The sequence below is a fragment of the Mirounga angustirostris genome, unplaced genomic scaffold (genome assembly GCF_029215605.1).
Source record: "Mirounga angustirostris isolate CCGP_5_RB_7025 unplaced genomic scaffold, mMirAng1.0.hap1 SCAF_8, whole genome shotgun sequence".
Taxonomy (NCBI): domain Eukaryota; kingdom Metazoa; phylum Chordata; class Mammalia; order Carnivora; family Phocidae; genus Mirounga; species Mirounga angustirostris.
The window spans coordinates 39567692-39590996 of record NW_026991716.1 but is presented as its reverse complement, the minus strand read 5'-3'; the positions used below and the strand labels follow the sequence as shown (position 1 = coordinate 39590996).

Below are 23305 nucleotides of genomic sequence, written 5' to 3'. Positions count from 1 at the left end.
GTAGGATATGGCCCCAGTTCCTCTTTTGTAATGCAGTATCCTCAAACCAAAAACCAGCTGAAATTCTAACTGGTGGAATATGCTTCAAGTGGTCACAGCACCAAAAATCACCCAAACCTTTTGTCCTCACTGATTCCAGATGTACTAACCACTTATTACCGGCAGCTTCCTTGTCAGGAACCATGGTCTGAAGCCAGGGAAGGGAGTCCTGCAGATTTCCAATGCTACCACCTTTGGCAGAGTGAGCCTGCTTATTTAAGAGTAAAACCACACAGGCCATACAGCACAATGTACAGTACTCAGCCTCTGGAGCCGGGTGGACTGGGTTAGAATCCAGGTTTCACCACATAGGCAAGTTATTCTATTTCCCAACCCTCATCTGTAAGATGGGAACAACACATACTATGGAAGGTTGTTACATGAGACCATGTATGTAAAGTGCTTAAAACAGAGTGTAAAATTTAAACCATGTTTTATGTTTTCTTACCATAAAACATTCTTCGTAAAACATAAAAAATAGTATATATTTATACTGTCCCCATTTACACACATACACACACACACACACACACACAAACCTGCCTATCTCCAACACTCTGTCTTCAACTTGCTTCTAAGAAACAAGCAGGTGTTCTCAGGGACAAAGAGCATCAATGCTTAGCAGTCAGGATGGCAACAAGCCAGAGAAGAGCAAAGATCAGGATGGCCAAGTCAGAGGCGCAGCTGAGGGGAAGTGCTGCAGGTGGGAGAGTGGGGTGTGCCTAAGGACAGTGTGGCCAACAGGGACTGCCCGCGGCCACCAGACGACGGCAATGCAGACAGGCTAGGCAGAACCCCCGAAGGGACAGCTGGCCTCGGGAGCTGTTCCCGCGGGTTTGCAGCTTTGCAAAGGCCCTCTCAGTTTTCCTTTCTCAGCCCAATCTCTCAGCCCCTTTTCCCCTGTGTGACCTTTGGCACATACCGTAATGATCACAAAAACCCCTATGTGGCAAGGAAAGGAGGTCAGGCTAGCGGGTAGCTGATGAGGACTCTAGTCCCAACTCTGACATCAAAGTGTTACAGAACCTTAGCCAAGTCCCTTCACTTCCCAGATGGGCCTAGGGCTGATGAAGAGAAAGAACCATCAGTTAAAAAAAAAAAAAAAAATCCTAGAAGCCCTGAAGCATAAGAGGCCAAGGAGAAAGACAAAATAATCTTAACCCTGGACATCTTTAAGCCAAGAGTTACAGGATAATTTAATGCAAATCCATTCATTTTTTTTATATTCAACTTCATTATGTCCCTAGTGAAAATTCTGAAAGACCACAGCAAAAAGCGTAATAGGGCCACTTCCATAAGAGTGCCTGTGGGCCCACATTTGCTTTCCAACCCGAACAGAAATGCCTGACCCAGCACCTTCTGGGAAAACCAACCTTCGATTCAAAGAGATGTGTTCAGTGATAATTATGACAGCCACAGCCACAAAACCAGCCCACCAGGAAGTCTAAGGAGGGGAGGCAGGCAGCTGGAAGGACAGAACATTCCTCTCACCAGGAAGCAACTCCAGCTCCAAGCAAGAGATGGGTGACTTGATGCCACAGGGGCAAAGATCATTTAAGCCATTGTGTTCACGATGAAGAAGCACCCCCATTCACTCATGGAAGCCTTTAAGTGTCACCGGTGCCTGGAACCAAATGTAATCCTCCCAGGCCGTGGCTGGGATAGAGGGTCTGCCACAGGACAGGGTCACAGTCAGTTTGTGGCCACGGGTGGGCACTCGGTAGTTGAGCTTGGGTCGAAACCAATCTTCTCCACAGTCCCGGTGCCCCTGTGCCATGACAATGGTGCCCATGAGCGGAGGAGCCTGGAGCTCACTGAAGGCATCAGCCATGAAAATGGCTCGGAAGAGGCGGCGCAAACAAGCTGCTGTGCTCAGGCTCTGGTCCATGCTGTTGGGGGCCAAGCGGGACAAGTCAAGCTCGTAGAACTCCTTGGGACTTAAGGCACTGCCACCAAGGAGGATAAGCACGCGGGGTACTAATGTCCGGGCAAAGAAACCCTCCAGATGGCTGAGGACACTCTCCAGTTCTGCCAGGGCTTGTTGGCATTTCCTGCTGCTCACCTCAGCGGTGGCCCGAGCTTTCTTCTTCATCGCATCTTCGGCCTGTGAGGACAAAGACCAGTGAAAGGGAAGGACGAGATGGGGGAAGCTAATGCCCTTTGAAGAACCCTGTGGGGATGCAGTATACTTCTGGGACTGGGTTTCCATGGCCATGACACTGGGTTTTTATCAGAGGGCAATATACTTAAAAAGGAAAATGCATTCTTTGTACAAAATCATACCTTTCCCATGCTCAGAACAGCAAAGACAGTACTCTGAAGCAGGAGGGCATCCAGAAATAAGCAACTAAAATAGTCAAGGAGATTTGGTGGCATGGCAGGTGGCAAACTTTGCTGTGCCATTAGTGACAACAGGAAATGAGGATAATCTGGATTAATAAAGGTGATTCTGGAGTTGGTCTTCCAGTTAAATGTGGAAAATTAAACACATGCTTATTTGTGGTCCCATCTAAAATACTACTAAATGAGATAAAAAGGAAGGGAGGGAGGGGAGAAAGAAAGGGAACTCCCAAGGGCAAAGAGAACTGGGAAGCAGACAAAGGTAACCACAATTTCTGGAAAAGAGAAGGCAGATGGAAGAATTCAAGGGAGCTGAATACCAAGTGCTAAAAGAGGGAACCCCCCATGAAAAGCAAACCGATTCACACTGCAGAACCCCAGAAGGGCTCAGGAATTGACAATTTAGGTACCACAGAAGAATGAACAGAGAGGAACTGAGTGAAAACCCATGTGAGGACCCTTAGATCATCTCCCAATTTCCTCCACCCAGTCTTCTCCAGAGAGAAGACTTTCCATACTGATGTTTTGGGAGTCCTCCAAAGAGACCACTAGGTTCCTACCCAATATCCTCAGAGTGAAGTCTATAGCTCACAAGGCCCAGCCATGCACACAGAGCTTTCATTAATTTATTCTTAAATATTCATCAGACACAGAATAAAAGCCTCTAACATGAAAGTCAGAGACCAAAACAAATAGGAAACTGAGAAACTGAACAGAGTAAAAATTCAAAAATACAATAATGAATATCCTCAAGTAAGAGAAGATCATATAGACATGAAACAACAGGATGGTATAAAAAAGAAACATGGAAAAAATTAGAAAGAGCTCTTAAGACTATGATCACAGGGGCACCTGGGTGGCTCAGTTAGTTAAGTGTCTGCCTTTGGCTCAGGTCAGGATCCCAGGGTTCTGGGACTGAGCCCCATGTCAGGCTCCCTGTTCAGCGGGGGTCTGCTTCTCCCTCTGCCCCTCCCCCACCCCGACTCATTCTCTCTCTGTCTCAAATAAATAATCTTTTTTTTTTTTGAAGATTTTATTTATTTATTTGACAGAGAGAGGGAGAGCAGGAACACAAGCAGGGGGAGTGGAAAAGGGAGGAGCAGACCCCCACTGAGCAGGGAGCCCGATGCAGGGCTGATCCTAGGACCCTGGGATCACGACCCAAGCCGAAGGCAGACAGACACTTAATAACTGAGCCACCCAGGCACCCCATAAATAAAAAATCTTAAAAAAAAAAAAAAGATTATGATTGCCAAAGAAAATTATAAAAGTGTTAGAATATAAAGTCAAGGAAGTCCCCCAATAAGTAAAACATAAAAATAAAGATGGGGGGTGCCTGGGTGGCTCAGTCAGTTAAGCGTCTCCCTTGGGCTCAGGTCATGATTCCAGGGTCCTGGGATCAAGCCCTGCACGGGGCTCCCTGCTCAGTGGGAGGCCTGCTTCTCCCTCTGCCTGCCGCTCCCCCTGCTTGTGCTCTATCAAATAAATAAAATCTTAAAAAAACCCCACAAAGACAAAGGGATGAACATCTGGGGAGAAAAGACATTAAAATTAAAAGGTCAGTTCATCAAGTCCAAATGCAACACAATAGCAGTTTCAGAAAAAGAAAATGAGAAAATGCTGGAGGGTTAGACTATCAAAGACTAGGGTGGGGAGAAACTAAAGCCATGCAGCTGAAACACATTCCTTACAGCTGTTGAGGCTGACGGGCTGAAGATTCCTCAGAACCCCTTTTCACCTGCCTACCGTGTACAGTCACAGTCTCCTCACCAGCTTTCTCCCAAAGCCTGTGCCTACCTGGGTAGAAGGTTTTCGATAGAAGTGCTTAAGCTGTTCATAGGGCAGAGGCAGTTGTTGGCGCTGGTACATGATATGCTTTAGAAGTTCACAAGTAAACCGACAGCAGCCTTCCTGGCTCACAGGCCCGGGAAACACCACTGGCACCATGCAGTCTCTGGGGCGAAAGGGCTCCGAAAGGTTGGGAGGTTCTTGAGTAGAGGTAGTCTCAAGTAGTTCTATCTGGGGGGCGTGGGTTTCCTCTGACTTCTCATACCATTCCAAATCTAGTAGGTGCGCAGAGGGACAGAAGAGAGACAAAAAATTTAAAAGCCAGTCAGTCTTATTCCCCTGTACTGGGGAGGGGACAGCCCGACACATTCCCTCCGCAAACTCCTTGAGGGTGGTGGCGGGGAGATTCCAGACCCCAGTCGCCTAAGATGATTTCAGTGACGGCTGGATGGGGAATGGGAATGGGGGAGGGAGAATTTCGGACGCCGTGACTAGGGCTCCGCTCAGAAAGTGGAGGCCCTAACCCGGGGAAATTCGTTTACACTAAGAGTAATCAAGCGGGATCCAGAACGCCGCGGAGAGGAAGACAGAGTAGGGACGAACCAATGGGATCCAGGACCGAGGGGGCGATGGAGTACCTGGAGCCGAGCGGGAGCCAGGAGGGACGCCGGCAAATGGGGGCAAGGAAGACGGGCCAGAGAAAGGGTCATGGACTAAAAGACTGGATAGCGGCGGTAGGGAAGAAACAGGTCCCCAAGGCTCCCCGAGCTCCGAAGCCCAGGCCTTACCAGGTACTGCAGGCCGGCACAGCACTTCCGGCTCCGGAGCCGCCATCACGACCTCCTCCCGCTGCTCCGTGCGGTTTGAATAGGCGCCTCGCGGGGTATCATGGGAAGCCCTTGCCTCCACTTCCGGCTCGACTGGGACGAGTGGGGGCGCGGCGCCGCCGCAGTGGTGGAAGCTGGGCGGGGTTGGGATTTGAGCCCGGTGCTCTCTCCGAACAGTCCTGCACGGGTTCCGCCGAGCCCTTCCCCCACAGGGAACCCACGCTCTCTCAGCCACTGAGGTCTGCCTTCCAGAGGACACTCGCCCTCACGCACCCATTCTCTCCTGCGTTCACTCTTCACTGTGCACCTACTTCGTGCCAGGCCCTGTCCTAGGTGCTGGAGCCTCTGGCAAACAAGCAGAAGGCGGTTGCTGTCCTAAGGGGTTTGCTGCCTAGAAATACGATACCATGTGATGAATTATATACCGTGGGGTGTGCACGGGCTGTGGATAGAAGAACCGGCCACCTAAGCTAGCGGGGTGGTCCCAGAGGAAATGTGCCCAGGAAACTGTGACCTATAGGATGAGTAAAAGTAAAGAGGAGGGCTTAGGTATCCTGGAGACCTTGAGAGACAAGAGCATCCTCCATTCAAGGAATGAAAAGAGTTCAAGGGCGCCTGGGTGGCTCAGTAGGTTGAGTGAGGGACTCTTGATTTGGGCTCAGGTCATGATCTCAGGGTCAGGACATTAGCTCTGCAAGGGGCTCTGCGCTCAGTGCCAGAGTCTGCTTGAGATTCTCTCCCTCTCCCTCTGCTCCTCACCCACTCACGCTCTCTCTCTCTAAATAAATAAAAAAATTTTAAAAAGGAAAGAAAAGAGTTCAAATTATAAAGAGTTAAGGCTGTGGCAGACGAACAGGATCCAGATCATGGTAAAGCTTTACATGAGCTTTACTCAGCGCCCCAAATAAATCTTTTTAAAAAATGGATTGAAGGGGTGCCTGGGTGGTTCAGTCGGTTAAGTGTCTGCCTTTGGCTCAGGTCCTGATCCCAGGATCCTGGGATCAAGCCCCGAGTCAGGCTCTCTGCTCAGCAGGGAGCCTGCTTCTCCCTCTTCCTTTGTGCCTCCCCTCCACTTGTGCTCACTCTATCTCTCTCTATCTCTCAAATAAATAAATAAAATCTTTTAAAAAATACAATGGATTGGGGCATCTGGGTGGCTCAGTTCGTTAAGCGACTGCCTTTGGCTCAGGTCATGATCCTGGAGTCCCAAGATCGAGTCCCACACTGGGCTCCCTGCTCGGCAGGGAGTCTGCTTCTCCCTCTGACCCTCCCCCCTTTCGTGCTCTCTCTCTCAAATAAATAAATTTTTTAAAAATAATAAAATGGATTAAAGATCTAAACATAAAAATAAACCTCCAAACTCCTTGAAGAAAATATTGGGGAATAATTCATAATCTAGCAGTGGGGTTACCCTAGGCATGACACAAAACCAAGAAAGTATAAATGGAAAGATTGCTACTTTGAATTTATTTTTAATTTTTTTTTATTTTTTTATTTCATTATTTATTTGTCAGAGAGAGAGAACAAGCAGGTGGTGTGGCAGGCAGGGGGATTGGCAGGCAGAGGGAGAAGCAGGCTCCCCGCTGAGCAAGAAGCCCAACTCGGGACTCGATCCCAGGACCCTGAGATCATGACCCGAGCCGAAGGCAGACGCTTAACCAACTGAGCCACCCACGTGTCCCTGAATTTAAAACTTATGTAAAGGTACTCTACGCAAAGAATAAATGACTAATTATATACCAGGAAAAATTGTGTGTGTGTGTGTGTGTGTGTGTAATCCCATAGCCAAACACCTCATAAGCAACCCCTCCAGGAAGCCAAACACATCTACTACCTTCTATCTCCCAGGACCCTGATCTCCTCCTAGACAGTCATCCCTGTTTAGTCTACTCCTCTGCCAGCCTTCACTCCTGTCCGTGGTAAGCTAGGATTCAAGAATGGGATATCAGAATAGGTTATCCCCTCCCATTTCTTAGAAGAAATTCTCCACTTAGGAGAAAAGAGGATTGGGATGGACGAAGTGAAATTTTGTATGTTGGGTCATTGAAAGACACAAGGAGATGAGAGGATGAGTGTTATCAGGCAAGTGCAGCAGGCCCTGGTTATCAAGGGAACACAGAGTTGGTGGTGGTGAGAATGTTGGGGGAATAGTCTTGGCTCTCCCTTCCAACTTCCATCCTTCTTGCGATCTCTTACTGAATTCCTCAGTCTCAGCCTCTAAGTAGCAGTTTTCCTGGCAGGGTCGTGCCCCTGGCTGGAGTTGACCTCTGCAGCATTACCTTCCTTTCGCTGAATAGGGTGGAAAAGAGAGAAATCATGCGTGCTTTCAACCACTGAAGACCGCAAAATTGGCTGGATCTGCTGGGCCCTTTTGCAGATTTTGGTCCTTCTGCTTCCATGGCTTTGGGGAGTTATGCCTTGTGGAGAGCAACTGAATGATAAGTAACCCACCTCCCTCCTTGTAGTCTTGAGGGGAAGCCATGGACTCCACGAGGTCTGAACCCCTGAAAGGATCACCAGAGGTAAGTCACTGTTGCGGCTTCTAGTTTTCCAAGGAAAACTGAGACCTGGAGGGAAGGGTCGTTTTATTTCCTGGCTGTGTGAGAGCATCTCGATGTTTGTGAAAGAGGGGAAGTGGACATAGGGTGAATGGTGAATCATGGGACAGCCATGGGGCTAGGAATTGAACCCTGGCGTCCTGACTCCCAGCCCGGCAACACTAATTGCTTCTCCACTCTGCCTTTCCAGTGTCTTGTGCGCTGGTTTTCTGTCGCTGAGTGTTTATTCTTTGCCGACTGCAAGAGCCCTAAAGAGCAAGAGAGATGGCTTGGCGAGAAAGTCAAAAGTCAGTAATCCCGGGCCCTTGGCCAAGTTTCTATTGCCAGCCACTTCTCCCAGCCACAGCCCTAGCAGTGGCTGACGTAACCCGAGCCCCAGCCCCGCCCCAAGTAGGGGCCAGGCGCCTCCTACCGGCCTGGCTATTTTAAAACTAAACTCGCAGTGCCGGGATTGGTTCGGCTTCAAAACAAAGGGGAGGGGTAATACTCGCTAAGGGCATCCTTGTAGCCCTCGGGCTGCAAGGCTGGTTTATAGGTTCGGGCCTCGTGTTGGTGGCACCGCGGTGTCTCGGGTTGCTAAAACCAGCCCCCGGAGGGTACCAGCCTGGTAATAAAGTAGTGACTACTGGGTAAAGGTGGCATAATCATCGCAACAATAACAGCCGTAATTAGGCTAACCACCATCTGCCTCCGCCCTGGCATTCGCCCTGACTCACCCCGACGGCACGCCAGCTGTCGGGGAAGAAACTGAGGCAGGGGCGGAGCCAGCCGGCTGGAGGGACCAGTCGCCCTGAATTTTGCAGCTCTCCAGGTCCAAAACCTGTTGTCTGGGATCTCGCTAAGGGGCCAAACCAAGGAGTGCAAAGCTTGATTCTGATGTAAGCTCTCCACCTCGGGTGACTGCCCCACCCCCAGGCTGCGGGTCCCTAATCTTTTCCCCCAAGGAGGCCCGAGGAAAAGACCCGCTCAGAGCAAGGAGATTGGGAATCAGACTACAGCTCCCCTAGGCCTTTGCGTGCAAAGGCGCACTCCTTGCCTACGCCCCGAAGTCTCGCCGCGGCCCCTTGAGCTGCAATGCCTCCTGGGAATTGTAGGGCATCGGCAGCTCATTTAGGGGAGGTCCCAGGCTTGAGGACTCTATCTCCCGTGGTGCCCCGCGGCTGTTTCTGACGCGACCCCGGGCCAGAGAAGGGCGGGGGCGTGGCCTGCGGAGGGCCCCACCCCGCTCTCCTCTGGCTGGCCCGACGCGGCGGTGGCAGTAGGGGCGGCGGCGGCGGTGGCGGTGGCGGTGGGGGGGAGGGGCCGGGCGGGGGGCTGGTGGCAGCGGCGGATGGACTCGCGGGTATCGGAGCTGTTCGGCGGCTGCTGCCGGCCCGGAGGGGGCCCGGCCGTGGGCGGAACCCTTAAGGCTAGGGGGGCCGGCGGCAGCAGCGGCTGCGGGGGCCCAAAGGGGAAAAAGAAGAACGGAAGGAACAGAGGGGGCAAAGCCAACAATCCTCCGTACTTGCCCCCCGAGGTGAGCCCCATGAGAAGTGGCGGGTGAGGAGAGGAAATCACTCTTTCCGGTCCTGGGACTCCAGGGAGGCGGAGCAGAGGGAATTGATACCCCCTTCCGGTGTCAGAACACTGTGGGGAGAAGGGAACCCTTCCTTCCGGTCCCAGGACCCCTGGGAGGACTTTCCTTCTGGTGTCAGGACCCCAGGGAGGAAGATTGGGGAGGGAGGATTTCTGGAAGAGGATTCTGATCCAGTAACCTCAGGAGGAGAAGTGGCGAAAGGGTATCCCACTTTCATCCCCTTGGAGAAAGCAAAGTAGAATGCCCTGGCTTCATCCTTCTGCAACAGAAGGGAGACTGCATCCTGGGATGAGAAGGCAGCAGAGTTTTCTAAACTTGTTCCACAGGGGAGGAGGGGAGTACTGGGGAAAAGAGCAATATGTTCCGCCTCTGTCCCTGAGTACACATATACACACGCATAAAAGCAGACAACAGTCAGGCTTAAGTCCTCTTGCCCTTTGTCCTATGAGGAAGTGGGGATGGCTTCCTGCCCCATCTATCCCTAAGGCAGAGAATAACTGCTGTTTTGTGCCTCTTAGGAAAGGAGGACTGAGGGGGAAGAGCCTAAGCCAGTGGTTATCAAACTTTAGCATGTATCAGAATCACCTGGATTGCTGCCTCACCCCTGGAGTTTCTGATTCAGTAGGTCAGAGGTGGGCCTGATACTCCGCATTTCTTACAAGTTCCCAGGCAGCGCTAATGCTCCTGGTCCTGGGATCACACTTTGAGAACCATTGGCCTAGACCGTCATCCTTGTACCACTTTTCTGAAGCCACCCATCCTAATTCTTCACCTTTAGCAAAATGATAAAAAGGAAGATCTTTGTTAATGGGACAAGATCTCCCTTTTACTCCGTGAGGTAGAGATTGTGGGTGAAGACCTGTTAAGAGCCTGGAAGTCAGAGGGCCTTGATGATGACAGGAAGGGAAAAAGAAAAATGGCCAGGGAGGAGGAGTGCCAAAATGCAGGACAGGCACAGGAAGCAAATCTCTTATCCTGTTGCACCCTAGAGGGGAAGGCTCAGGCAACAGGTTGCTTCTGTGGTGGGTCACCTGATAGAGGGAAGATGTAGAGGAGGTTGTGTGGGTGGATTCAGGATTTCATCTCATCTGAAGCATGTGAATCTGGTTTGTGGAGTCTGTCCCCTTTATTGCATTTCCTGAGTTTCTTCTCTTCATCTCAGCCCCAGCTTTGGAGCCCTGCCCCTCATTTTACCTGGGCTAGTCTCTCATCAGGCTTATAGTGACCAGCGCTGAGCTCACCCTTTGGCCCTGGTCCAGAACCTCTTGCAGACTCTTACGCTTGGTGACATCAGCTGAGAGGGGTGGGCCGGAAGGAATGGTGTCTCCCAGACCAGTGGCAGAGAATGACCTCAGCAACCTGAACACAGGAAATCTGGACTTCTGGGGACAACAGTTTGAGGCCCCAGGGAGAAGGAAGGGGTGATCTTGCATCTAGGAAGAGTATACCACCAGTAATCAAAGAAAGGAGGGACTAGGTTTTTGTTTCTGGCTCACATGGGTGACTCACTGTATTCTTAGAGGCCTTCAGAGAGGTCCATTGGGAGTGAGTAGAGGGTTTGTGTCTAAGCAGGTGCCACTGAGGTTCCTGCTCTCTCAAGTTAGCTGCCTGGGCCCCAGCAGGAATCAGAGGGAAGTAGAAGTTGGTCAGGACAGTGTGTCAGAACTGCTTTCTGTTTCTTTTCAGGCTGAAGATGGAAACATCGAATATAAAGTGAGTCTTAGGCTGGGGAGGGGCAGGTTGTCCTTGCTGGTATGGGGTGATTTTTTTCTGAGATCCTTCCAACCCCATGATGTATAGCAATTTAGGGAAATGATTCAGGGTAAAGGCTCTATACCTCATTCTGTTGGAGGGGGACTCACTGTTTGAGGAGACCAGGGATGAGGGGCTTTAAGTGGGAAGGAAAGGTCCTAGTCCTTACAGCAGGACAGGTGGGAGCATGTGGGTTTAGGAGGAGCATCTCTGACTTGATTTTCTTATGACACCTCACCTGTCCTAAGCTGAAGCTGGTGAATCCATCCCAGTACCGCTTTGAGCACCTGGTGACACAGATGAAGTGGCGGCTCCAGGAGGGCCGCGGTGAGGCTGTCTACCAGATTGGGGTAGAGGACAATGGGCTGCTGGTGGGGCTGGCTGAGGAGGAGATGCGGGCATCCCTCAAGACCCTGCACCGGATGGCAGAGAAGTATGCTTCCCAATCCCTATTCTCTTTACCTAACTGGAGAGGACCTGTGAATACCCAGTCACCTTGGGCCTGAGGGGCCAACGCGGGACTTCCTTCTGCTGCCTGCTCTTGACAAAGGGCTGAAGTGGGAAGGGCTAGTGCTCTGGGTTCCTCCATGTTGGACCGAGGCTTTTTTGCTCCTTGATTTAAGATTTGTGTGTTTAAAAGGATGTGGGATAGGCTGGAGGGCGGTAGGAAGCGAAGTCGCGTGTTGGGAGGTGTTGAAAGGCCATTTGGTCCAGAGCCAGGTTGGAAGGTGGGGGGCAGGAGAGTCCAGGTGAGATGTGGCAGCCGTGGCCTTGCTCTGACAGGGTCGGGGCAGATATCACTGTTCTCCGGGAGCGGGAAGTGGATTATGACAGTGACATGCCCCGGAAGATTACCGAAGTGCTGGTACGAAAGGTCCCTGACAACCAACAGGTGAGCATACACCCTTCCCTTACCTCTCACACCCTTGCTCCCCAGGAGGGTCACTGGCCTGGGAACCTGGGGGCGTCCAGGTCATTATTTGGTCCCCAGGGAGTGTCACTGCCCTTAACCCACCCGTCCGTGGAGAGACGTAAGGGATTGGAGCCCTTACCTCTCGCAATTCATCCACAGTTCCTAGACCTCCGTGTGGCCGTCCTGGGCAATGTGGACTCAGGGAAGTCGACTCTGCTTGGAGTCCTGACCCAGGGAGAGCTGGACAATGGGCGGGGCCGGGCTCGGCTCAACCTTTTCCGCCACCTGCATGAGATTCAGTCTGGCCGAACCTCCAGCATCAGCTTCGAGATCCTGGGCTTTAACAGCAAGGGAGAGGTGCATGCAATCAGCGGGACCCAGTGGGGCCAGACTCTGAGGATGGGATGGTAGTGGTGAAGGACAGAGCCCGAGGACAGAGCCCAAGGGCAGACTTTTTGGAGTAGTGTAGAAGACCCTGAGGGCAGGGAACAAGCTCTGTCTCCTTAGAAAACAAATGGGGAATCAGCTGAGTTATATCAGATACGGGGCTCAGGGGTAGGAGGCAGGGTCACCCAGTGACTGGTTTAGGTCCTGGCGACTCTTAAAGGGTTGGGGAGGCTGACAGGGGGCACTGAGAGCCCTGGGCTCTGGGCCAGGTGGTGAATTACAGTGACTCACGGACGGCAGAAGAGATCTGTGAAAGCAGCTCCAAGATGATCACGTTCATCGACCTGGCAGGCCACCACAAGTACCTACACACTACCATCTTCGGCCTCACCTCCTACTGCCCCGACTGCGCCCTGCTGCTCGTCAGTGCTAACACTGGGATTGGTACGGGGCAGGGGGGCAGGGACGGGGCTGGTGGGGGGTGCTGACTCTCCTACCCTGAGTCTCCTCGAATCCGGGAGTCAGACGAACTCTCCTGTCCCCCCTGCGCCCTCCCACATTCTCACCCCTCTCCTGCTGCCCGCCTTCCTTCTCTGAGGCAGCTGGCACCACAAGGGAGCATCTGGGGCTGGCCTTGGCCCTGAAAGTGCCCTTCTTCATCGTGGTCAGCAAGGTGGACCTGTGTGCCAAGACCACAGTGGAGAGGACAGTACGCCAACTAGAGCGGGTCCTCAAGCAGCCTGGCTGCCACAAAGTCCCCATGCTGGTCACCTCCGAGGATGACGCTGTCACTGCGGCTCAGCAGTTCGCCCAGTCACCCAAGTAAGCTTTCCTCACTCCAGAGCCCTGATCATGGGGAAGGCTGCCGCGTGGCGTCCCACCCCAGGACAAGACCAGTTCTGGCTCAGTTCTGTGTTTTTTCCGGTTGGGATTGTGGGAGGGAGTCTGCTAGCCAGCCTGGAGGCTTGCTGGTGCCTGGGATGCAGGAGACAAAGTGCTATGCCAGGCATTCGCTGTCTCCCTTGGGCTTCGGGGTGAGCCTTGTGAGCCACATTCCTTGGCTGGCTCACAGAGAAAGGACTCAGAGCTCCTGACAAGGTCAGCAGATAGGAGAGAGGTGCCCCTGCCCACTCCCCCCCACCCCCGCCCCAGAAGCTCCCCATTGCATGCAGGGAGCTCTAGCCTCTGCTTCCTATTAGAAGCTTCCTCATCTGTCCATTCCATGCCTCCCTCTACAGCGTCACTCCTATCTTCACGCTGTCCAGCGTATCTGGAGAGAGTCTGGACCTGCTTAAAGTCTTTCTGAATATCTTGCCACCACTCACCAACAGCAAAGAGCAGGAGGAACTCATGCAGCAGCTGACGGAATTTCAGGTAATTTGCCACCTGAACGGGCAGTGAGTTGGAGAACTGGGAGGGACTAATTCTGACCGAGCCCTGAGCCTGTTTCAAGATTTTGGACTTGCCAGCCCTACTTGGTTGGCTGTTGATAGCGTTTTCTTTGGCCTCAGGTGGACGAAATCTACACAGTACCGGAGGTGGGGACAGTTGTTGGAGGGACACTTTCCAGGTGAGTTGCTTTGCTTGCTCCCCATCCCCTCCAGCCCTCACATACCCATACACTCCATCATGGCCTTAAGGAGACCTTGGAGTTGTACAGACCGATCTAAACGACGTGCTTGTTTCCGGATTGGGCTTTCACCATGAGAAGAGCTGGAGAAGCCTAGTCTGTTGACTCAGGAGGGAAGAAATAGTATTGCCGCTAACTAGAAATCTCCAGGCTCCTGAGGGAGAAGTGTGGGTCTTGAGCCCCAGTTGTATTCACCTGACATCATTTCCACATAGGGAAATGAGAGATCCCTTAAGGCTTTTTTCAAAGCAGAGGGTGTGTTTAGTGTCAAAGCTGCAGATACCTCTCACCGTCACTACTGGCCTTTCCAGGTATTAGCCGTTAGAGTCTGAAGCTTGAACTGGGGCCTCCTCCCCTGCGCCCCACCCCGCAACCGAGGGAGTCAGCTTAGAAGGGAAAGAATGTTCTGGGTGACCCTCGCAGAGGAGGAGGTTGTTGGGGGTAGGGGGTGCTAAACTGACACCGTGCCACCTGCCCTCTGGGCCGCAGTGGGATTTGCCGTGAGGGGGACCAGCTGGTGGTGGGCCCCACGGATGATGGCTGCTTCCTGGAGCTGAGAGTGTGCAGCATCCAGCGCAACCGCTCTGCCTGTCGTGTGCTGCGAGCTGGTCAGGCTGCTACGTTGGCCCTCGGGGACTTTGACCGTGCACTTCTTCGCAAGGTAAGGTGGGAGGATGGGTTGGAGAGGGAACCCAAAGAGAAGTGCCTGGGAGACTGACTGCTTGAATGAGAAGCACCTAAGATGCTTCAGAGGAACTCAAAGGAAATAGTCTCTAACCCAAGAAGGTGGTTACATAGACTGTATGAAAAAGGCTTGGAATACTGAGAATACTTAAATATGGATCATTGTCGTCCAGGAGCCTAGAAATACTAAGCATTAGAAGGATTAGAGGACATGGCAGGGATGAGGAAGAGTTCTAAGTGGAGAGTTTTGAATATTGTCTTCTAAGGTCTTTGTGTTCGAAGTCCTAGAGGAAGAGGTTCAGGAGCTGGAGAGGGTGTGACGGTGGTGGGGGAGGGAGAGACTAATGCCAGGTCTGCCCTTGGTCTGGGGGCTGTGCCTCCGCAGGGCATGGTGATGGTGAGCCCCGAGATGAATCCTACCATCTGCTCAGTGTTCGAGGCAGAGATAGTCCTACTGTTCCATGCCACCACGTTCCGGCGAGGCTTCCAGGTGACAGTACACGTGGGCAATGTACGTCAGACAGCAGTGGTGGAAAAGATCCATGCCAAGGTGAGAGGGACCCAGCCGTGCCGTTTTTCCAGGGAAAAGTTAGAATTCTTGTGCCTCCAGAAAGGAAGGAGGCCTGACCCCAGACTCACAGAGAACTCCCTGATCCCACAAAGGGGACAGAGCCCCACTCTGGGTGGGTAGAAGCCTGATAGGCCCCTGAGGGTGGAGAGCCAAGGCTCGTAGAGAATGGGATGGGAGGCACTGTCCAGGACGAGTGATGGCGTATCTGCTGCAGGACAAGCTGCGGACAGGGGAGAAGGCAGTGGTACGTTTCCGCTTCCTGAAACACCCAGAGTACCTGAAGGTGGGCGCCAAGCTGCTGTTCCGGGAGGGTGTCACCAAGGGCATCGGCCATGTCACCGATGTACAAGCCATTGCAGCAGGAGAGGCCCAGGCCAACATGGGCTTCTGAACTCCTCCAGGCAGGCACAGCTCCATTGCTGTCCCTACAATACATGAGGTGACTTCTGGCCATGCTGCCCACTGTTGGCGGCTCTGTGTGTTAATAGGCAAGGGAGAGACCGGTGCTCTCTGCCCCATGCTCCCTGCCACCTTTCTGGAGAGGTGCCAAGCTCGGTGTGGCCAGGGAGGGGCAGTCCTGAGGGAGAAGACAGGAGAATTCAGGGCAGTGCTCAGCAGCTGTGTGCCCACCTGGTTGGCTCATCAACCCTGGCAACCCCATGGCCTGTCTGCTGGAGGGAGCTGACCACCGCCACCTTGGCCCCACTGTCGAGACTGAGCATGATTCGCCGGTGTGGTCCCTGCACTTCAGGAATTGTCACAACAACTGGGGGTGGTCCTCGAAAGCACTCCTTTTTCTATACCTCTTCTCAAGGCCATGTAAGTTGCCCATCTCTACTTGACTGTGGACAAAAGACATTTGCTCCTGGCCATCTGGTGGCCCAGGGTCTGAAGAAATGGCACAGGGACAGAGCTCCCACCTTGTGCTGAGACATGAGGTCTGTTCCTCAGCTTTGTCTCCTTTCCCTTCTTCACTCAAGGGCCATTTCCCATTTCTCTGCTCATAGGCCCCACAGGTGCTATTTGTCGTGCTGGCCCAGGCGTGGGGCTGCCAAGCTCAGGTTTGGCATACCGAAGGTCAGCTGCATGTCAATCAGTCTTGTCCCCTCCTCTGCAGTGATTTGTTGGTTTTAATGCTGGATCAAACAGTGTTTTACTTTCCCAGACGAGTGACTGGGGACCTGACCCACAGCTCCTCATCCTGCCACCCTTTCCCCCCCCTTCCTGCTCCCATGTAAGTCCTCCCTCTGTTGCAGGGAACCTAGAGGAAAGGGAAAGATGTTGCCATATTTCCTACTCTTAGGGCATGGACTCCCTCCTTTCCCTTTGTTAATGTCCTGGGTTCCCCGGACTCAGGGATTTGTTGGTTCAGGTTTCTCTGCATATATATGTGTGTGTGTGTATATCTATATATATATACACACACACACATATACACACACACACATATATATACATATATATATATTTAAATACACACATATATATTGTACAGAATAAAAAATGTTTTATTGAATACACTGTGCTTATGCTTAAGATACGGGCTCAGCTTCCAGAGCTAGATTCCTCTTCAGGATCAGACAAGTGAAACCCTAACACTGCTGAGCCCTGAATGGGGAAGGAACCCATCTGGTGTCTCATTCACCATTCTTCCTTTCCTCTCCCTCCCATGCGGATCAGTGTTCTGGTATCGTGACCTGGCTATTCTGGCCTATTTGCATAGTTCTCAAGTGAGCAGAATAGAAAGTGAAACTGCCGCCTTTTCAGCTGAGATAGGTAACCACGCCCCCTGCCGTGGTCACAGTGGTGAGGAGACCGCTCCGTGCCTGTCAGAGGTTGGGAGATTAGTGTGCCAGCTACTTAATGAAGAATGGATCTTAGAGTCTTGGCAATCTGGCCCTCGGACTTTCCCTAGCAATGCAAAATAGCCTGAAGTGAAGTTTACGTAGCCTAAACTGGCTTCTTGGAGCTCTGAGGGCCACCCAGCGAAACCTTAGTCCTTTCTTCCTGTTTCTGTGTTCAGAGTACCTGTCATGTTTTATAGGACTGCGTTTTGAGTACTGATCCTTACAAAAGAAATTTGATGATAAATGTGGCCCAAGGTCCCATGAGGCATTCTGTCTACAGGGTTGTTTGTTTGTTTGTTTTTAAGAGGGAGAGTGCGTGCCAGCGAGCAGCCGGGTTGGTGTTGGGTGGGCGGGTGGACAGAGAGAGAGAAAATCTCCCAAGCTGGGCCTGACACAGGGCTTGATCTCAAGACCCCAAGATCATGACGTGAGCTAAAATCAAGAGCGGGAAGCTGAACCGACTGAGCCACGCAGGCGCCCCCATCTCCAGGGTATTAAAGTTATAGCTTCCCTAACTATTCAAGCTCTGCTGTTTTTAAAAAATATCACTGGCTTAACTTGCTACCGTAAGAAGCCTGTGGTTGAAGAACTTCCTCTTCCTCCTGTGTTGGGGACTAAGAGCTATTTACTTCCTTCTGTGCAGTTGCTGATAAACAGCTCAGAGAGTAGGTTGTATTCAGCGAAAACGTACTATAGCTTTCACCCAACGCTGACTTTTGCATGTCTGTCTGCTGTCCCCTCCACAGGCTAATTGTCAGTGTGCTGGGGCAGGGTTGGCATTTCCAAGAAAACAGAAGGTGTGCTCCTGGTATGGTCGTGACTAGTTACCCCTTCCCCCGTCTTGGCCTCTAGAAGTCCAATGAAACCCGAGTTTCTACCACATTGCTTTTCTATATGACTCTTTCCAATCAAAGTGTTCAAAAGTTGTTCCACTTAATCTGTATAGTACCCGAAGGAGAGTATTGCTTCATTTTAGGGTTTTTTTTTTTTACTTTTCACTGGATTAAGAAAGGAAATTTTAGAAAATGATCTCAGTACTTTTTTAAAGATTTTATTCATTTATTTGTCAGAGCGAGCGAGCACACACAAGCCGGGGGGCGGGGGGCAGGCAGAGGGAGAAGCAGGTGGGACTCGATCCCAGGACCAAGGGATCATGACCTGAGCCGAAGGCAGGCGCTTTTACCGACTGAGCCACCCAGGTGTCCCATGATATCAGTATTTAGTAAAACATCTTCAGGAACCAGTGAGCTATACCTTGCTACGTTAATGGAACATTTAGGAGGATAAAAAGATGTGTAAAGCAGCCCCTCCCACCACACCAGTGGCGTGTACATTTTTACTCCCAGTTCCAGTAATCATCTAAAATTATTTACTACGTATTTTTCATCCAGTGAATCTCAAGCACCTATTATGTGCAAGGCAGTGTGAAGAATTCTTGCCCTCAAGAAACTACAAATCTAGTAGGAAAGGGCCATGTACACAGTATTCAACTGCTACAAGAGGAAAATATTTTTGAAGGAAGAAGTAATTTTCTGCTACACTCAGCGTTTTTCAAATGCTGCCCCCTTCTTCAAACTAAATACAGACCCCCCCCCCAATTTATAAATAAGTTTGAAAAGCAGTTCGTTTGTGTATTATGTATGAGAGGAGGGATACGTACACCATTCTTCCTACTCACTTCCCCCAACACCACCTAGTTCAGTTCATCTTCAGTTGGGTTCTCTGTGTGACACAAGGTTTCCCATATCAAAAAAGCTGATTTTCCACATAGAAGAATGCAGATTAAGAATACAGTACTATAAACACAGATAAGTGCAGAGAGCTACAATAAACCCTAAGCTAAATATTCAAACATCAGAAGGGAAGACAGGAACATGCCAGTGACCCTGAAAGCCAAGCACTACCTCTTAAGTTTGTACTTTAGGGTTTAAGGAAATGTCATTGCCCTCTACAAACCTGGCTGGCCACGCCATCTTCTAGATCAGTATTTCTCAAACACCCTGGAGAATCCTGTTAATATACAGATTCTGATTCAGTAGGAATGGGGGTAAGGTTGAGACAATTTTTTTTTTTTAAGATTTTATTATTCGACAGAGAGAGAGAGACAGTGAGAGAGGGAACACAAGCAGGGGAGTGGGAGAGGGAGAAGCAGGCTTCCGGCTGAGCAGGAGCCTAATGTGGGGCTCGCTCCCAGGACCCTGGGATCGTGACCAGAGCCGAAGGCAGACGCTTAACGACTGAGCCACCCAGGCGCCCCAAGGCTGAGACAATTTCTTTTTTTTTTAAGATTTTATTTATTTTATGTATTTTTAAAGATTTTATTTATTTATTAGAGGGCACATGAGAGGGGCGAGGGTCAGAGGGAGAAGCAGACCCCCGCTGAGCAGGGAGCCCGATGCGGGACTCGATCCAGGGACTCCAGGATCATGACCTGGGCCGAAGGCAGTCGCTTAACCAACTGAGCCACCCAGGCGCCCGAGACAGTTTCTAACAAGTTCCCTGATGACCCTGATGCTGCTGTTCCTCAAAATCACACTCAGCCTAGGAAGATTCTAGAGATGATCTCGTTCTGAGCATGACTTACCCAATCTAAACAGAGTTCCTGAACTGGTCCATTAACAATCTCATTCTACACTAGACCAAATGCAAGAGGTAGAAGGGCCAGTGGCTAAAACTGTGGCCATAACAGGATTTACTTGTTTGAAATGCGGTATTTATTGAGCAGCTTCTGTGTACAGAGCGCTACCCTAAACTAGTTACCACTTTAGGGTTTCAGGTCTTCACCTCATGTTCTCAAACCTCACATTTCGGTCAAAGCATTATCTGAACTGCCCCCATCACAGAGCTTGGGGAAAATTTTTTTTTTTTTTAAAGATTTTTTTTTTCTTTTTAAGATTTTATTTATTTGAGAGAGAGAGAATGAGAGACAGAGAGCATGAGAGGGAGGAGGGTCAGAGGGAGAAGCAGACTCCCTGCCGAGCAGGGAGCCCGATGCGGGACTCGATCCCGGGACTCCAGGATCATGACCTGAGCCGAAGGCAGTCGCTTAACCGACTGAGCCACCCAGGCGCGCCCGCTTGGAGAAAATTTTTTAAAAAAACGTTTTTTTCTCAGTTCCTATTTTGTGCCGTCTTTAAGCCACGTACTTTAAATACACTGTCCTTAATCTCCCATAATCTGTAAGGTTTATCAGTTGTACAGATAAGGAAAGTGCCTCTCCTAGGCTTCGAGGCCCACACATTTGTACTCTGACACTGCCTCCCTAAACTCTGATGATTAAAAACTCAAAGCAGTGATATCTGCAAGATAAGTTAGTTTTTACATCTCTGTCAGCAATGGAATTGGGATCCATGCATGTGAAGAGATGGGAGTTTTAACTCCGCATCTAACTGGATTATTTCTCTTACTAAAAATTTCATAAAGTTACAGATTTCCTTGCGAAGTGAGCATATTTCCATCTCCTAGTTTCCAGGTAAAATATTAAAACCCTGCAACAAGCCTGAGGGCAGCACTAGTGTGTTAATGGCTTAAAAAATGATTCCAATGTCCGCATGCCCTCAGGCCTAGGGCGTTTATTACTGGAGGCTGAAGGGCTCTTGGGATTTCTTTTGCTTTGAGGAGAACCGGCAGGAACAGCCTGTGAGTTTGAGGAGTGGGGCTGCAAAAAGGATTTCTGCAACTCCAGTGCAAAATGATAGTCCATATGTTCTGGCATCTCCCAGACAGGTACCAGAGAGCCACACTTCTCACAGGGCACTTGGTCCTCAGCTGCCATAGGACTTGGGGTAGTAGTTGATTTCTGAGCCACCTCCAGAGCAGAGCTGGAAGTTAAAGAAGCAAGCCTGCTTGGGCTGTTCTGGGCCAAATCCATCTCTGTAGGAGTTGTTTTAGAGGATCCTAGCTTCAATGCTGCTTGACAGACAGGGGTGCAGTCTGGATACTCTGCTGGAAGACAGTTTGTTAACTCTTCACGGCTGGACTGTGGATTTTGTGGAGTGAAGAAAACTGAAGGATTATTAAGCTGTTTCTGCTTTAGAAGTAGACTCTTCAGCTTAAAGAAGGGCTCAGTTCCCGTAGTATGACTGGTTTGGAAAGGTAAGGAGGGCTTGGATGGTGAATTGCTCATGGGGGCCTGGGTAGTGGCAGTAAGAGATGACAGTGAAGTTTCTTTGACTTTCTGCTTTTCTGCAGCTTTTTGGAAGAATGATTCCAGAGAAGTGGTTGCTCTCTTAGTGGCTGTCACTGCTGGGCCACATCCCTGGGTCTTAGCTTCTGGACTGGTAACTGGCACCTTTGGCAGGGAACTTGGGTCATTGCTCAAGAAGGTGGTGATGTCTGTGCAAGATGAAGGGGCAGGGGCGGAGAATTTGGTAGCGCAGAGAAAGAGCATTGTGAGGGGAGGGGACCTATACAGAAAGTAAAGGAACAAGATTAGCACTAGGTCACATATGCAGTTTGTAAATGACTGGGATTATGATTCTGCCGCAAGAGGAAACTATTACTGCAGTGTTCTTAAATATTAGGGCATCAGATTAGTACAGATTCAGTAGACCTGGAATACGCAGAGAATATGCCTTCCTAACAAGTTCCTAGGTGATGCTGATATTGCTGGCTTAGGACCACATCTTGAGAACTGCTGACTTGGTGAACACCTAACCACGTCAGACATACACAAAATGGATCCCCTGACAGCTAGGTATTCATAAGGTACATCAGAAGATACATAAGAGCAGTTATAATTTAGGACTGAGGCAAGAAATGTTAGTCAGGGCAACAAAAAAACTTTAGAATATTTAGATTGGGAATTCTCTTGAAAAAAACCCTGTTACCCATTCTGTTTTTAAAGAGGGCACCACCATTATAACCCTCATTCTGACAGACTTGCAACTCGAATTTCTAGAGAATGAAATCCCACAACTGGAATGACCTAATCTAGTCTCAGAAACATTTCAAGAAATTCCTGCCATAGAGTTACTCGTTATGTCTAATTACTCAAATAATTTTCACATGAGTTGAATTTCAGATGATAAAACATGCTTTTATATACAGATTAGTCTCTCGATAAGGTAAAGAGTAAATGCCGTTTTAAAACTGTTATGACAGTATCTCACTATCCCCTGGTTTCATGCTTTTGGACACTCTTATAATCAGATCATTTTGATGCTTCCTGTCAACAGATTTCACATTCCCGATAAATTATTAGAGTCTGTCAATTTATAAGGCTTCATATGAACACAGTATCATATTTATCTTTTAGTTCAATGAAACTGTTCAATATTTGAAAATAAACACATATACCAGGAAGTAAAAGTTAAATAAACTATTCCACACAAAGAACAAAGATTCCAGCTTTAGAGACCCCATCATATTGTAGGTCTGCACATACAGTAGTACCCACAGAGTTAGATAAGCAATAACTTAGGTGTTCAATGAATATTTATTTATTTATTTGTAGTTGACACAATGTCACATTAGTTTCAGGTTAAATTTTATTTTTTATAATCTTCAGTATAGATCTATAAGTAAACAACCAATTTATGTTTCTCACATAATTATATTTCCATTGTGAATTAGGAATACTTTTTTCAATGTAACAGGCTATGTTAAATAAAGGATTCCCATACTGAAAATCATTAATATCTGAGCAATAAATAAACACATTCCAATGATATATTTGGTTATTTTTCATTACCAAATGAAGTGAAATTTAATATGACATTCGGTATTATGCCAGTGGAGCTTGTAATTGGGTTGGGATGTTAGATTGAGATTATCAATAAATACAGGTCGCTTTCATTATCAAGGAAGATAGTTTTAAGATAGAACAATCAAGTGTTGAGAGAGAAGTTCCCAAGTGTATCCTTGAAACTTGACTTCCATACTCACACATGCAATTGGTTGTTCCCTCTGATTGCAGCAAAGGTAGGGATAATATTGGTTTACTTTGCCTCTGAAACCCACCCCTCAGAACTGGAATGCACCAAATGTCAGCACAGAAGCTGTAGTTGAGCTGCCTTATTTCTGGTGTTTCTGTTGTGTTCTGCCATTCCTCTCTGGGATAGGTCCTCCTAGCAAGAGTCACCAAGAACCTACCCCAGCTGGAAAGCTATGTACCCACGAATTTTAGACCAAGTCAGGGTTCAAGTGTCTTCTAAGAAGACAGGCTAGAATTCAACTCACCAGTCAGTTTTGATTCCTGAGGTGTTACAGTTCCTGATGACAGCAAACGCATCATGGCTCATCTTGTGAGCATCATAGAGGGTAAGGGCACAGCAGCGGCGTACGCTGCTGAGACGTTTGTCTCCTTGTACACGAATGCTCACAGCCAACTGGGTGGCCACCCTGTCATTCTGTGGGTATAAAAGGATTGAGACCAGAACTAAAGTTCTTGTG

The 23305-nt window shown here is 49.7% G+C and overlaps 3 protein-coding genes across 7 annotated transcripts in view; 1 reads left to right on the top strand and 2 right to left on the bottom strand.

Annotated features, from left to right (window-relative positions):
• Nucleotides 1-1215: 1215 nt before the first annotated feature.
• Nucleotides 1216-5107, bottom strand: MAD2L1BP (MAD2L1 binding protein). The gene is made up of 3 exons (XM_045866943.3): nucleotides 4956-5107; nucleotides 4177-4442; nucleotides 1216-2143 (listed from the first exon to the last, which is right to left on the bottom strand). Exons 1-3 carry the CDS (start codon nucleotides 4999-5001, stop codon nucleotides 1631-1633), a joined length of 825 nt encoding a protein of 274 aa, XP_045722899.1. The 5' UTR covers nucleotides 5002-5107; the 3' UTR covers nucleotides 1216-1630.
• Nucleotides 5108-8841: 3734 nt separating this feature from the next.
• GTPBP2 (GTP binding protein 2) overlaps nucleotides 8842-23305 on the top strand; it is a 43930-nt gene continuing 29466 nt past the window's right edge. The window contains exons 1-12 of one of the 3 annotated variants that reach the window (XM_045866941.3): nucleotides 8843-9068; nucleotides 10815-10841; nucleotides 11129-11313; nucleotides 11664-11772; nucleotides 11953-12150; nucleotides 12450-12624; nucleotides 12783-13002; nucleotides 13419-13554; nucleotides 13692-13750; nucleotides 14300-14471; nucleotides 14880-15044; nucleotides 15280-15496. In XM_045866941.3, coding sequence (XP_045722897.1) covers nucleotides 8883-9068; nucleotides 10815-10841; nucleotides 11129-11313; nucleotides 11664-11772; nucleotides 11953-12150; nucleotides 12450-12624; nucleotides 12783-13002; nucleotides 13419-13554; nucleotides 13692-13750; nucleotides 14300-14471; nucleotides 14880-15044; nucleotides 15280-15456 — 1809 coding nt within the window. In that variant the 5' untranslated portion in view covers nucleotides 8843-8882 and the 3' untranslated portion in view covers nucleotides 15457-15496. Of the gene's footprint in view, nucleotides 9069-10814; nucleotides 10842-11128; nucleotides 11314-11663; nucleotides 11773-11952; nucleotides 12151-12449; nucleotides 12625-12782; nucleotides 13003-13418; nucleotides 13555-13691; nucleotides 13751-14299; nucleotides 14472-14879; nucleotides 15045-15279; nucleotides 15497-23305 lie in introns of those variants that run through there. The other 2 variants (XM_045866942.3, XM_064597644.1) reach the window with 2 other exon arrangements.
• The window catches only part of POLH (DNA polymerase eta), a 36737-nt gene continuing 31379 nt past the window's right edge, over nucleotides 17948-23305 (bottom strand). For 2 of the 3 annotated variants that reach the window (XM_045866936.3, XM_045866934.3), the window contains exons 10-11: nucleotides 23093-23262; nucleotides 17948-21318 (exon numbers count right to left, since the gene is read on the bottom strand). In XM_045866936.3, the coding sequence (XP_045722892.1) occupies nucleotides 20424-21318; nucleotides 23093-23262 (1065 nt within the window). In that variant the 3' untranslated portion in view covers nucleotides 17948-20423. Of the gene's footprint in view, nucleotides 21319-22698; nucleotides 23263-23305 lie in introns of those variants that run through there. The other variant, XM_045866937.3, reaches the window with a different exon arrangement.